Here is a 14,190-nt window from a genome sequence, read left to right as displayed (position 1 = left end):
TTAATGTGCTGGGTTTATCATTACAGACTGGAGTGTTCTGAGGACTCCCTCTGGCTCTAACACAGGAGACAGGTGAGACATCAGCTGTTTTAATGTGATACACCTGACATAACTACACAGATGATCTCTGACAGATAACTGTAATAATATAACATAGCTTTTGATATACACCACAATACTGTCAGTACTAATTTAACTCATACAGAATAAAGAATCGTCAGAGTTAAAGGGACATTTTACTTTAAAGAGTTATATCAGCCCCATTCTTCTTACCTTAACAGTTTCTATTTAACAGCTACAAGGCCAGCCTACAATATGAACACTGCTGAGTTAGTTCATTCTCTAAGTGTTAAAGCAACATAAAACAAGGGGGCGTGAGGATACGTATAAATGAATAAGAATATCTATATATATTTACTTTACTTACTGTATAATTACAATTTGGCACCATTCTAATTATGACATTACAACACAAAAACTATATAAAAAAAAATATAATTACATTGTTAAACACAAATGGATGAAAAGGAACATATCAAGACTGGACTAGTCAAAACCAAACACTATGACTCAGCACACTGTGCTAACCTGTAGGACTGCTGTTAAATACATTGACAGTGTGGGTGTGGTGTATGTACTGTTAGGAGGCAGGTCTGTAGGAATGGGAGGCCAGGTGTCTTCAAAGGATGGTATACAATATTTAAATGATGCTTTGAGTTTCTCCAAATATGAATGCTCTGTAATTAAGTTTTGAATGTTTTGAACATCATTTGATTCTGTCTATTGTGTTCTTGGCTGTGGTCGTTGAGATTAGTAGAAATGGTTTGAAGGGTTTGTGAATTTTAAAGAAATATCCAGGTGGAGATATTCAGATAGTCATTTTGTACTATTGGGCAAAATTTTACACAAAGCCTAATTTTTATATGCTTGCTTGCCTACTTCTTGGTCATCTCCTATAGAAAACACTGTACTTTATCAACAACACTCGTGAAAACTTCTGTGATTTGCTTTGTGGCACCACATGATTGAGAAATAGACAGTATTATAATATGATATACAAATAGCATTACTGCAAATTAAGTACATTTGGGGATTTTCAGCTCATATCTAATAGCTTTGTGTTGCTACAGTCTGGCCAAAGAGTGAAATGTAATGTACAAATATGTTATAGTGTATTGTATTTTGTTATAATATACTTTATTTTTTATCTGGGAGAAGCCAGGACGGGACCCTAACCTGTAAATGGTTCCTTTTGCACACTGTACATAGTACATATAGTTAATTCTACTGTAAATTGAATAGAAATCAAGCTAAGTTTACTGCCTGCAAAGCACAGGACTCTGTGTCAAAGTGTGTCTCACTGTCAACACTATCATATCCAAATGTGCAACTGTGGCTGAAAAATCAACTCAAACTGGATCAGTGAGCTTATTAAAGAGCATGTTTACCACTGCTTCTAATAGACTTGAGTGAAACCCTGCTTTATTCAGTCAGCGTGAGTATTTGATCCACCCATCACTTATCTTTTTTCCAGGTTCTATCTTCAGATGACTCCACCAAGGTTTGACTTCCTCCCACGACATTTTGATCCTGAAGACCCTGCGACTGATCCTTACATAGACACCAAGCTCAAACACATGAGCGCAGTCGGTGCCGGTCTAGATGTATTATCTACAGAACCCCTGATCTCATCTATGATACACACACAGAGATTCACTGATAGCTGGAATCCTGCTTTTCATCCTCTGTCCTCTCTAAATCAGAGAGTACATGCTTGTGTCGGAGGTACTTGTCTCATTAAGGAGGCCTTCCCAGTTTATCTGACTCATTCAGACAGGTTTAGATTCAGCCATAATCACACACTCGAGACAGAAATTAAGTCTAACCTACAACATATGGCCCTTTGGGCAGGTGAAACTAAATACAGCCACCAGACTATAGTTATTATGGAAGAGGACACTGCAGTGATAAAGTCAGCAATTTACCTGTATGAGAGGCATCCCACTGTATCTACTCTGTTGAGCTACCAGAAGGGGGCGCTGCATATTCTCAGGGGAGGTCATTTCTGTTCTACTGGAAATCATGATGTTATTGTGGTTGGTCATGGCAGTAAGGATACCAATGGAACAGCCCAGCTAGCAGGCTATGGGCCAGTGGAACTTGCCAGATTTGTGTCAACCTTAAAAACGGAAAGCTTCTTCGGCCAACTTGGCACCGTCAGCCTCATCAGCTGCAACCTTGGAAATGAGCCACATTTTATGCTGCAGATGCTAAAAACTCTCCAGTCTCTCCGTGTGGAAACAAAGCTGCACATACACAACACATTCCTGTCTGTCAACTCAAATGGAGAGATAATGACCAAAACTGACAAAGTCTGGAGGTCCCATGACCTCAGCAGAAGAGTCATTGCTGAACTGGACCAAAGAGGTGACCTGCTGACTACAGTGGAACTTGGCTGTGCAGGGCCAGAGTTTCCTGGTTATAAAGGAAATGTTTTGTACCTTCAGACATTGGAATGGCCAAGCCACCCTCAAATGTTTGTTCCAATGGAGCTGCGCAAAAAATACCCTTCTATTGACTGCCTGGAGGGGCTCACTTGGAGCTTGTTCTTTGAGGAGAATGAAAGGAGGCGTGCTCCTGATTATGACCCAGAACGTGATCAAAGACACCTGAAAGCTATTTGGCTTAAAGAGCCAGGAGCAGAAGAGGACATTTTTTTCAAGCATATCACCAACATTCAGGATCTACTTGTGGAAATTCGATACAATGCCAGAGACGAATTTGCCTCGGACCCTTACTATGTTCTCAATGACTGCATTTACAGGCTACACGGCAAAAATCTTACTGTAAGTCTGGTGGGCAAGTTCATGAGCGTTGAAAATCCAGCTGAAAATGAAAAGTTCCAGCAGGATTTCAATTACCATCGGAACATTTCCTCCCTGCAGGAGCTGAGACAGGGTCTCAAACCATCCAAATTCAATGACTTCTGTCGTCAGACATTCCAGTTCCAGCAGTGTAACTACAACTGTGAGAGGTGGGGCCATTACTTCATGTCAGCAGTGTTCTCAGCATCTGTGCGTAACTTCAGAACCTTCTCGCTTTTCCTTATGAGTGTGATAGGCTGTGAAGTAGGCCGCTCTCGGGGGACTGACAGCTCCCTGTGCACAGCATTTGTTGGAGATGACCATCCCATGGTGACTGACCATCCCTTGCCTTACCATGTCCATCAGCGACGAGGATTTTATGGCTGCACTGTCGACAACTATGAAATGGCACCGCAGGAAAGGAGGACTTGGTTAGATAAAGTCGTTGCAAAGGAAAATTCCTTGTACATCAAATCAAAGCAGGTGATGAACGCTGTCACCCACGACGAGCAAACGGAGCTGGACATCTTTGGGAAGGTCAAAGTCATGAATAAGTACGTGTTCTCATCTTATCTAGAATACTTTCGAGGTACACCTGAGGGAAAGAAACTCAAGAGAGGATGTACTGCCTCTTTCTATGTTAATTCATAGATGCGGCAGAAATGCGCGCTTAATTTCATCGTGTATTGGCTGCACAGTCGGCTCTAGTATGGTTCTATGGTAAGTGGTGCATCGTGTACATTCCACTGCTTCAGCTTGCTGGCACAGCTTCACATCTGACAACGCTCTACATAAAAGGTATAAAATATAACACTGGTTAAAGCAGCAGATAATTCACAATGTTCAAAATAAACTACTTCAATTGTGTCAGATGATTTCTTTTCCTGTTAAACCAATAAATCATTAAACAATATATACAGTGTCGGTGCTTTCTTTATATGTTTATTACATCATTTGTCTTATGGTGTCACACAGCTCAGAATACAGAGAATTACAAAATATAAATACATAGAAAATGCAGGATCACAGAGGGTAAAGCATTACTAGTAGAAACTTATAAAGGGACTATATACCACACATTGAGATGTCTCTGTCTAGTTTTGTTTTGTTACTGCAAACATATGAGATCAAATTGAGATGATTAGTGTTATATACTTTAAAGATTAAGACGAGGTTTAACACTGCAAGTTACTGCGTCAGTTGCCGTTGTTAACACAATAACAGATACTGTGGATTGTAAATTAGAGCAATCATTTACCCTGGAGTCAGTTCTGCACAAACAAATAAAGAAATTCTATTTAAAATATTCCAAAGCTTCTGAAAGTTCAACCGTAGTTCTTCCCCTATTTCTGATGGTCAGGCTTCAACTCTGCTCTCATACTGACGTGCCTTCTAATGGTATTTTGGAGTTGACTACACTACATGACTGGATGTTAACTATATGCTCGGCATTAACGTGGGTAACTAGTGAGATGTCCATTGTTCGGTAAGTGACAAGAAATGGATATTGTGAGACCCTGTTCTTGTTCCCTTTTCCAAAAATGATGATTGATTTTTGTGTCTTCTGTATTTTAATGTCATCCTTATTTTTCACAGAGCGCTCCATTCTTAAAAAAGTTGATCTATTGAACAATTTATTCATGAAGTTGTTAAAAAGACAACGGTGGGCTGTTAATCCTCCTATGATTAGTGACGTGAACATGAAGGCACTATCAAATATTACACACTGGAAAACAAACATGAGACCAAATTGAAGTGAAGTGAGGGTTAATGTTGATGACTGTGATAATGTCCAGCTGCTTTTTTGCACCAGTTAAATTCAAACTAAGCACGAGGACCTCCAACACATGAAGAGACTGTTGGATCATGTAACAAGGGTTCATTATGTAAGAGAATGATTTATTGTATTGTAAACTTGTTCAGATTCTAGTTCGATTCTTATAACTTTTACAAATAGTACCAGACTTGGATAATGTCATCATTAAATGCAAACTAACCTGAATTTGAGCTTTAACTGGCGCAAAGGATGCTGAGCACTAAACTGGCAGAAGTTTGATGTTGGACTTGTCAGATTGAGATCATAGCTCTTAAAAAAAGTGTAACACTTTAGTCATAAATGTTGGGAACAGCTTGCTGTGGGCGGACTAGACTTGGTACCTTTGTATTCTGTCCGACACCTGATTAGGGAGAGTGATGTGCATGTTGTTACTCTGTTTAGTTAAATTCCAGGGTGGAAACTCAGAGCTTGCTGATGTGTTGGGCCGAGAGCCTGGTCTTCACAGGAGGATGCAGCTGCATGAGGAGCCCTTCTGGCCGCTGAGGAGGCCGTGCTGGGTGGTGGCTACCGACTGGATTAAGTTCCAGAAATGCTTGAAAGAGATGCCCTCACCGTCACCTACACCCATCTTTCGCATGATCTCACCCAGTCCCTGCTCTGTGCCGATCCCCTGCAGACACACACAGCAAAGCTCATTTAGAAATGACTTGTGTAAAAGATAGTAAAGCTGCTTCCATCACTTCTGATAGTTCCAATAAGACAGTACTCATCAAAGTTATAACTGAGATTACAGCCATACTGCTAAAAAGAATTCCTAAAAAGCAAGAAAATGAAGAGCCATGATCAGACAGCAGGGATGTAGCCAGGATGTAGTACCACCACATGACACCATTTCCTTTAAATCCCTGTATGATGGCATTGTGCACTCATTAATGAATGGAATTCCAAATGCCTGTAAACAATTACAGAGTCAGCCTATACAACCCATCATTCATCTTCCTTTTCTCATCCAATTAGGTTTGACTAATCTAGAGGTGGTTTGATTGTTTGACCGCTCTGTCTGTGACCTCTTCTCAGTGATGTCATGGTGTTTCCAGACCTCGGCTGTTCATTTGGCGAGTTTAGTGTTATTACAACTGATAAGAACGATGGCAAAAAAAAAAACCCTATAAAAATAAGACCCAAGCTTCTGTAAGCTACAAGTATCATTCATAGACATCACATTCTTCTTTTGCACTGTACTGAGTTTACATAATGCTCATTATCACAAGACTTTGCAGGTCATTAACTTGCACATAAACATGTGACATCACATAATGTTATATTACAGTGTTCTCTGTAACTAAATGTTTGTGGATGATTTATCATATATTGGATATGTGAAATACAAAAAAAATCCAGATGTTGCTGCGAGTGCCCAGAGCCAAAGTTGACGTCTCTCCAAAAACCCCCAAAAGATATTCAGCTTACAATGATAACAAGATAAAAGAAGAAAAAAGCCTTACACAGAAATGTAGCTCGATGAACAATGAACAGATTATTAGTAGACAGTTTTAGATGAACAGTGACAGAGAAGTGAGAGTGAAGGTACTTTTAACCCTTACATACTGTTCATACACTGACTCATAACTAGTCTCTACACCAATTGACATTCATAAATCATCCCAATCAGTCATTAATACATGTTTTATTAACCTTATGGACAAAAGATTAAATTCACAATCATTATTTTGTGGTCCAGGTAAACATTTGATTGAATTTGATGAATATGACATTTTTGAATGCTGATGTTTTTAATTAAAAAAAAAAAAAAAAAAAAACACAGGTCAGTAATTTTTACAAATATAAAAATGTGTATAAGCTGCACAAAAATTTCAAAAAAATGATGCTTTTCATTACTATTTGTGTATACTGTGGGTTACACTAGGAAAAGTCTGGCTAAAATAAATATGTATAGGGTGTTTTTACCGTCCTCTAAAATGTAGAAATGGTTCAAATGTGATCTTGAACAGTATGTAAGGGTTAAACAGTGAGTTGTAATATTGTCACAATGTTGTCTCTCTACATTGTGAGTGGGAGGCAGCTGAGTTTAACATAGTGAGACACTTCAGAGAGATACCATTTACTAACTAGACCATTGCAGCTGACTGTTGCTTCATGTCCAGTTTTCTTATCATTGTTGTCTTTCAGTTCAGGTATTTGAATACCAGTAAGTCTACACATGCATCACTACAGCTGTGCACTCAGGGGGGTGGCTGACAGGAATCATACTAATACAAATTGTATCCAACATCAAGATACTACACACTGAAATTTCAGATGAATGTTCAGTGGGAGGAACTGAGCTCCACAAACAAACTCATTTGAATAGCTTGCTTAGAATAAATCATTTGCTTTTAAAAACTGAAAAACTATAAACATACTGTATCTATGACTGTCACTATAAACATACATACTGTTTATATAAAGACTAAATGATTCCCCTAAAAATCAATAAACCATAATATTCAGTCACTGCCCAAACCAATCAGGTAGGTGTGTGTGTGTGTGTGTGTGTGTGTGTGTGTGTGTGTGTGTGTGTGTGTGTGTGTGTGTGTGTGTGTGTGTGTGTGTGTGTGTGTGTGTGTGTGTGTGTGTGTGTGTGTGTGTGTGTGTGGAAGTAGCAGCAGTAACCTCTCACCATGTAAAAACAGCTACAGAATAATGCTGTGCTCCTGTGTTTACACTGAGTAAAGTGTGGATTAAACAGAAGCACTACAGACACACGTTTGAGCTGAACATCAGTGATCAGTTAAGACAGCAGGCACAAATCCAACAAGATTTTTCCAGGGTTGTATCAGACTCACTGGTCCTGTGGGGGGGGGGGGGAGAAAAAACCTAACCTTGAAAGGAATACTCCACTTAAAATAAATGTTTGAATTATCAAACATTCATACTGTGTCTTGCTCCTTTGCTTTAGATCACAGCTGTAATCTCATTGGATTTCAATGACGACTCAGTTTGATTGCAAAATACAAGCCGCCGATATTTTCCCACCCATGTTTCAAGCCTAACATTCAAAAAAGAGTATATTCATTTGTCAGTTAAATTAAACATAGGGATGATGGGTTTTACCTAAAAGTCAGCTTAGCCTAGTTCTTATGTGTGTGTTAAAGTCTTTGTACTGTGTGTGTGTGTAACTGTTGCTGAGCATGTCTCTGACTGTCTTTGTGTAAAGCGCGCTGCCACACCCAACTGCTGCAATCACCAGTAGGTCTGGCTGGGATGAGAGAGACTGAGAGAGGTTATACCTTTACCAGGTTTGGCATCTGAGAGGACAAGAGACCTTTGAATTCATCTGTTTTCAGCGTTGCGCTTTTGTCAGCTGAGGCAGAGTGGAACTGGCTGACCAGAGTGTCGATGGCCTTCTCCAGGTCTGAGAACTGAGGAGAAGAAGAAAGACACAAAGAAAAAAAAGCGTGGTCATTATACCCAGATCTAAGAGCACTGTTATGATAAGAGATCTGGTCCCGAAACTGGCTTTGTTTACCTCAAAGCTACATGGCTAAGGTTAGGGGGGGGGGGGGGGAGGGGTTGTTGGCAGGGTTAAATATGATAATGTACATTTTTCTCATACCTTCCATGGTATCTGCCCCTTTGACTATGTGTGTGTTTGACTTGTGAGCATTGTTGCGAAACAATGAGCCAGCCTGCTTCATGCTTTTTACATGCGCTTTAACATAGCTTCATTATTCAGTTATTTAATCTTACTTTAATTTACCATCTTATATATCAATAGCACTACATAAAGTACTTATTCATACCATCCACTCCTAATTAAACCCTTACATACTGTTCAGGGTCTAATTTGACCCATTTTAACACATTGAAAGCTATAAAAACATCTTATAAACACATATCTATTCCTTTCAGGTGGATGTTTCCTAATGTGACTCTGATTATACGAACAATTGAATAAAATGCATCATTTCTTCATCATTTTTGTACAGCTGATACACATTTTTATACCACATAAAATTCAAAAATAATGTAATATTATATAAAATGATTGTGAATATCTTTACAATACAGTTTGCTCTCTGACAGCCTCATCAAGGATTAATCAATCATGTATTAATGGCTGATTGGTGAATTTATGAATGTGAATTGGTGTAGAGACTAATTATCAGTAATATATCAGTATTGTCAGAATATGAACAGTATGTAAGGGTTAAAAAAATACCGACATGGTTAAAAGTGTGTGGGGGTGTTAGTGGTGCATGACATGGACTTGTGGAGGTGGTGTGGGTTTAGCTGCAAAGCCCAGTGTGATGAGCGATGCAGGAGATCATCAGCCGTCACCATCTGTATTATATCAGTGTTGGACCTGTCTGAATGGTGAATCATCATGTCCTGCATAGTTTCTAAGTTAGTAACTCTAGAAAAAGTGAATGTCATTTGTAACTTGAGCATTTATGCTATAAACATGCTATGCTCTAACATTCCAACTCTTTCCCTCCTCTGCTCACAAAGACTGGAACTACTTGGTTGACAGGCTGAAGCTTACACAGTTAGAGAGCTGTTAAACAAATACTAGGAGAGCTCTGTTTGCATAAGGTCCTGAATGTGAGAAACACACTTCTTCACTATTCCAAGTCTGGACTGACAACCAAAGGTGATCGTCCTTTTACTGTTTGACCCACATATAGAGCGATCTATCTGACTTCATGCAGTCACATCTCTATCTTTTCACAGCACGTTCAAAACTGTTGCTTAAACATGTATTGTGTTGTATAACAGGGGTTGACAAAAGAATGTAACCACAGGGTCCATTTAGTGGCTGTTCTGGAGCTTTTCCTCGTTTCAAACGGGCTTCCTCAATGAAGTGGATCTAAGCTGTTCTTTGCGATATGGACAAAAAGTCGTCAAACTCCATCTACTGGAGGAAAAATTGCGCAATCCAGTTGAAAGATCCATAACAGCTACTAAATGGACCTTGAATCAGATTCAACTTCATTGTCATTATGCAGTAAAAAACAGCTCAAGCTTTAGATCTCCTCTGATAACCATTACTTTCTGTAATATTTAGTCATATGATTTATAAGGGAAGTATTGCAACTGTTTAAAAGCAGTGATCATGTATTTTTAATATTCTGGTCGTTACAGTTATGATGTACATGTTAACAAACACTATTTATCTGGTGAATCTATTTACTATGCTTTCAGCTCTGGTTTGTTTAGCTGCTAAATGCTCCACTATGTTCACCAGCTATAGTATCTAACTGTGCCTATCTGTCTGCTGATTCACTGAAAACATGAAACCGAGCATTAAACGTACAGTACAGTAAAAGATGAAACTTAAAAGACAATAGAGAATCATCACCACGAGCGACACCTTTCACATCACACACAGTGGTTTTAATGATTGTAGATTGTTAACGCTGATTAGAAACGGTGTTGAGAGTATTGTCTCTCGGCCATCGGTAGAAGCTCCGACCTTGCTACGGTTATTCAATGCATGTGGGCCAACAGCTTTGTCAAAACCACACCCTTCCTTTAAAGAATGACTGATGTACCACAAGCCACTGCAAGTCCTTCACTTCAACAAACACCACTGTCCCACAGAATGTACCAATATCCTGACTATACGCAAAGTCTAATGTTAACCGCTGTTGACTCATTGTGTGAACTAAGGCATTACACTGGAGATTATGTTAAAGATAACAAAGGAATCAACCAGTCTCTGACATATAAGCACTGCGACAGCTATAGTCGAACGCTACTTATACTAGTCTAGTTGTTTGGAGCATGTTTTATTTGTGTGTTAGCTTTTTAATAATAATACATTTGATAGAAAAGGATGAGTGTTTTGTGATTTCAGTGAGAACAATTAAAGATACACTCCCTGTTTTTGTTACAGTTCACATTACCACACCCAAATCCCCACATTTCTTCCCAGCTCCCTGGTGATCTCTTAACTCTACACAGTTAGGCTTTGGGATTGTTTTCTGACTTTATAATACACTTCTAATTAAACGTAACAGCGCAGCGCGGAAGTTCTACAACACTCTCCCTCAGCAGCAGTTCCAATACAGCAAATGTTTCTTTAAAAACATTGGCGGATGTCCTCAGGAAAAAGTCTGCTCAGCTCTCAGCTGTTTTTTATCATTTATTTTAGGCTTCAGGATCTAACTGGTAGCTGTGGAGTGTTATGATATGGGTTGGTCCTGTTATTCTTTTAAGATTTGGGACAGAGGCCATACAAAGCGGGGACCAAGAGTGGCACGGGCCCTTGCTGGAAGCTGACAGACCACCCACGGTGTCCCATTCCCTCCATATTCTCATTATGATTCATTTATCAGTATTGATGAAGGAAGAACAAAAAAAAAGGTCCTGAAATCAAGCGGAAGCTGCATTGCACAATTATGTTCCACATGCAACACACACACACACACACACACACACACACACAGACAGGTGGATGACTACCTGCTCTCCTGTGCTGGGCCCCAACATTCAAAATGAGACACTGCCCCGATTCAGTTCCTGTATTCATAATCATATCATAACTGCACAGATCACCACCTTAATGTATCTACTTCGGTTGATTATTATTGTAATGTTTTTTAATAGATTCTATTGTTGTTCCATGCTCCAGAGTGTTAGTATTAGTGCAGCAGTGGAGCGTGTGCTCAGGGAGGGGCAGCTGGCAGCGCGTCTACTCTGCAGAGCCTCCACCATGAAAGAAGTTAGGAAGCCTACTTTTCAACTGCTGAGATCAATCTGTGTCATTCGTTGCTCAGCTGCTGGGATACAGTGACTCCTGTGTCCAAATGGAAGGAAAAGATAGAAAGAAAAAAAAACAGCCAAACTCGACCTGTGTGCGAGGTTCAAGTTCCTCCTCGGCGACATTTTTTTTTTTTTTGGTTGCCTGGCGTGAGATGGCACGTCTATCAGCGGCTGATCTTCCATAATCTACTGACCTGTACGCTCTACCAGCCGCTCATATGTTACAGAACGCATCCTATTAGAATCTAAATCAATGCCAATTATTATTATCTCCCTACTAATCCACACAGCACAAAACTTTTTTTTCTCTCTCTCACTCTCTCTCTCTCTATCTCTCTCTCTCTCTCTCTATCTCTCTCTCACACACACCGTCAAAAGTGGATGTAAAGTTTTAAAAAGTTTAAAAAGTTTGAGAGCTCAAACTAACTTTTACTTCTCAGCAATAATTAAAAAAAGAAAAAGAAAAGTAGATTGTGTTTTATTTCTTACCTCAGGCATGACGGCTGTTGATTTGTATGTGGCAACTTTTTCTTCCTGCGTGTCTCACTGCTTGCTGCTGTTGTGTGTGTCAGGAGCATTGCTTCTGTCACCAGCTGGCAGCATTCCTGGATCCTCCCTCAGCAAGACAGAAAAGCCAGGAAGAAGGAGCTGTAATCCGAGGCAATGCCATAAATCTACCTCCCTACACCACTAGGCTCTGCCATAATGTTATAGATCTATAGACATATGTATGGGTCTATGCATGTGGTTAGAACAGGTAACTTGTTAGTGTATATACTGTATAGAGTGATGTGATATTCCACAGGGGCAGCTCAAATCCAAAAGACAACTCATTCCACATCTGGAAACCTTTAGTAAAAGTTGGACACCGTTGTTTTACGCAATAACGGCCCTGCAAGTTTAGGCTGGTATTCTACTTTTCTTCCAGACTGTCACTGTGTTAACCTCTTCACTACCTACTGTTAACATGGAAACAGATACTGCACGTTTATATGCTAAGTTAGATTAGATGGGAGACATGCAGGCTGTGGGAAATGAAGTTATGTTCCTAGTAAAGAGTTTTGAAAGAAAAAAAGAAGAGAGAAACAAGGGAGTGAGAGAGAGAGAGAGAGAGAGAGAGAGAGAGAGAGAGAGAGGGAGGGAGGGAGGGAGGGAGGGAGAGGGAGAGAGGAGAAAACAGGCACGACCACATTCTTTCTATCCGGTTTTATGACTGCAGACAGTCAGTGGGGTGGGTGAGTAAGTGAGGGGAAAGCTGAAGTTTGGTTCAAATTTACCACAAGAATTTATCTACACACAAAATCAGGAAAAGAATCAACTGGATTACAGCAGGCAGCTCTGTGGAGGCTGGGGTATATAGAGGCGGATGTCCTCAGGGTGAAGGGTGTGTCACAATATATGCTCTCTATGATCACCCCACCCCTCCCCCTTCTTCAGGTCCTGGCTATCAGACTGGGAAGGCTCCATGCCACACCCATTCACAGAAACCACAGTGAATTGTTGCAGAGACCATCAACCTTTCCACTGTTTCATCCTCAGTGAGACTGCACTCAGCTGTTCCCAGATGTTTTGTATTAACACATACAAGCACACACAAACATGAACACATGTACACAAATGTACACACAAACATGAGCACACGTACACTAATATACACAACTACACACACACACACACACGAACACACGTACACTAATGTACACACAAACATGTACACACGTACACAAATATACACACAAACATGAACACACGTACACTAATATACACAAATACACACACACATGAATACATGTACACAAATATACACATGAACATGAATACATGTACACAAATATACACACATGAATACATGTACACAAATATACACATAAACATGAATACATGTACACAAATATACACATAAACATGAATACATGTACACAAATATACACATAAACATGAATACATGTACACAAATACACACACACATGAATACATGTACACAAATATACACATAAACATGAATACATGTACACAAATATACACACACACAAATATGTACACAAATATACACACAAACATGAACATATGTACACAATATACACACACACACACAAACATGTATGTGTGTACACAAATATACACACACACAAACATAAGCACATATACACAGATATACACACACGTACACAAATATACTCACACAAACATGAACACATGTACACAAATATATACACACACACACCAAACATAAGCACATATGCATAAATATACACACACACACAAACATAAGCACATATACACAGATATACACACACGTACACAAATATGCACACACACAAGCACACGTGCACAAACATGTACACACCTACAAAAATATACACACAGACAGTAGTGAGCACATGCAAACACAAACCAGAAACAAACTGAAATACACACACACAAACATGAACAATGACAATAAAACACACACACACACACACATACACAATTGAATTTCAGTGGACATTCTTATGATATGACATAATGCTCCCTACAAGTTCAACTATTACAAAGGACAGAAGAAAAGACAATATGTTGCATTATTTGATGACATGGTGTGTGAGATGTGTATATGTCAGAGATATTAACATACACAATTAATCATATTCAAATATTATTCCTGTCATTTTATCTCAATCAAAACAAGAAAACTCAAAGTCTACACCTGCAGTTTGTAACTCAGCCGTTCTTCCATTAAAAACAAATAAAACAAACATGAATATAGAATTTTGATCTATAAAAAATGATAGAAGATGATAT

General features: G+C 39.3%; 1 protein-coding gene across 2 annotated transcripts; it reads right to left on the bottom strand.

Moving 5' to 3' along the window:
• Window positions 1-3,790: 3,790 nt before the first annotated feature.
• Window positions 3,791-11,985, bottom strand: s100v2 (S100 calcium binding protein V2). Of its 2 annotated transcripts, none has more exons than XM_062436273.1 (3): window positions 11,899-11,985; window positions 7,932-8,063; window positions 3,791-5,311 (listed from the first exon to the last, which is right to left on the bottom strand). In XM_062436273.1, the coding sequence occupies exons 1-3, from the start codon at window positions 11,905-11,907 to the stop codon at window positions 5,141-5,143; spliced, it is 312 nt and encodes a 103-aa protein (XP_062292257.1). In that variant the 5' UTR covers window positions 11,908-11,985; the 3' UTR covers window positions 3,791-5,140. The 2 variants fall into 2 exon arrangements, with proteins under 2 accessions (XP_062292257.1, XP_062292258.1); XM_062436274.1 differs by having other exon boundaries at window positions 7,938-8,063.
• Between the last annotated feature and the right edge of the window lie 2,205 nt (window positions 11,986-14,190).

Source organism: Scomber scombrus, chromosome 16 (genome assembly GCF_963691925.1).
Source record: "Scomber scombrus chromosome 16, fScoSco1.1, whole genome shotgun sequence".
Lineage (NCBI taxonomy): Eukaryota > Metazoa > Chordata > Actinopteri > Scombriformes > Scombridae > Scomber > Scomber scombrus.
The sequence above is the reverse complement of the archived record's forward strand: the minus strand, read 5'-3'. Positions and strand labels throughout refer to the sequence as shown.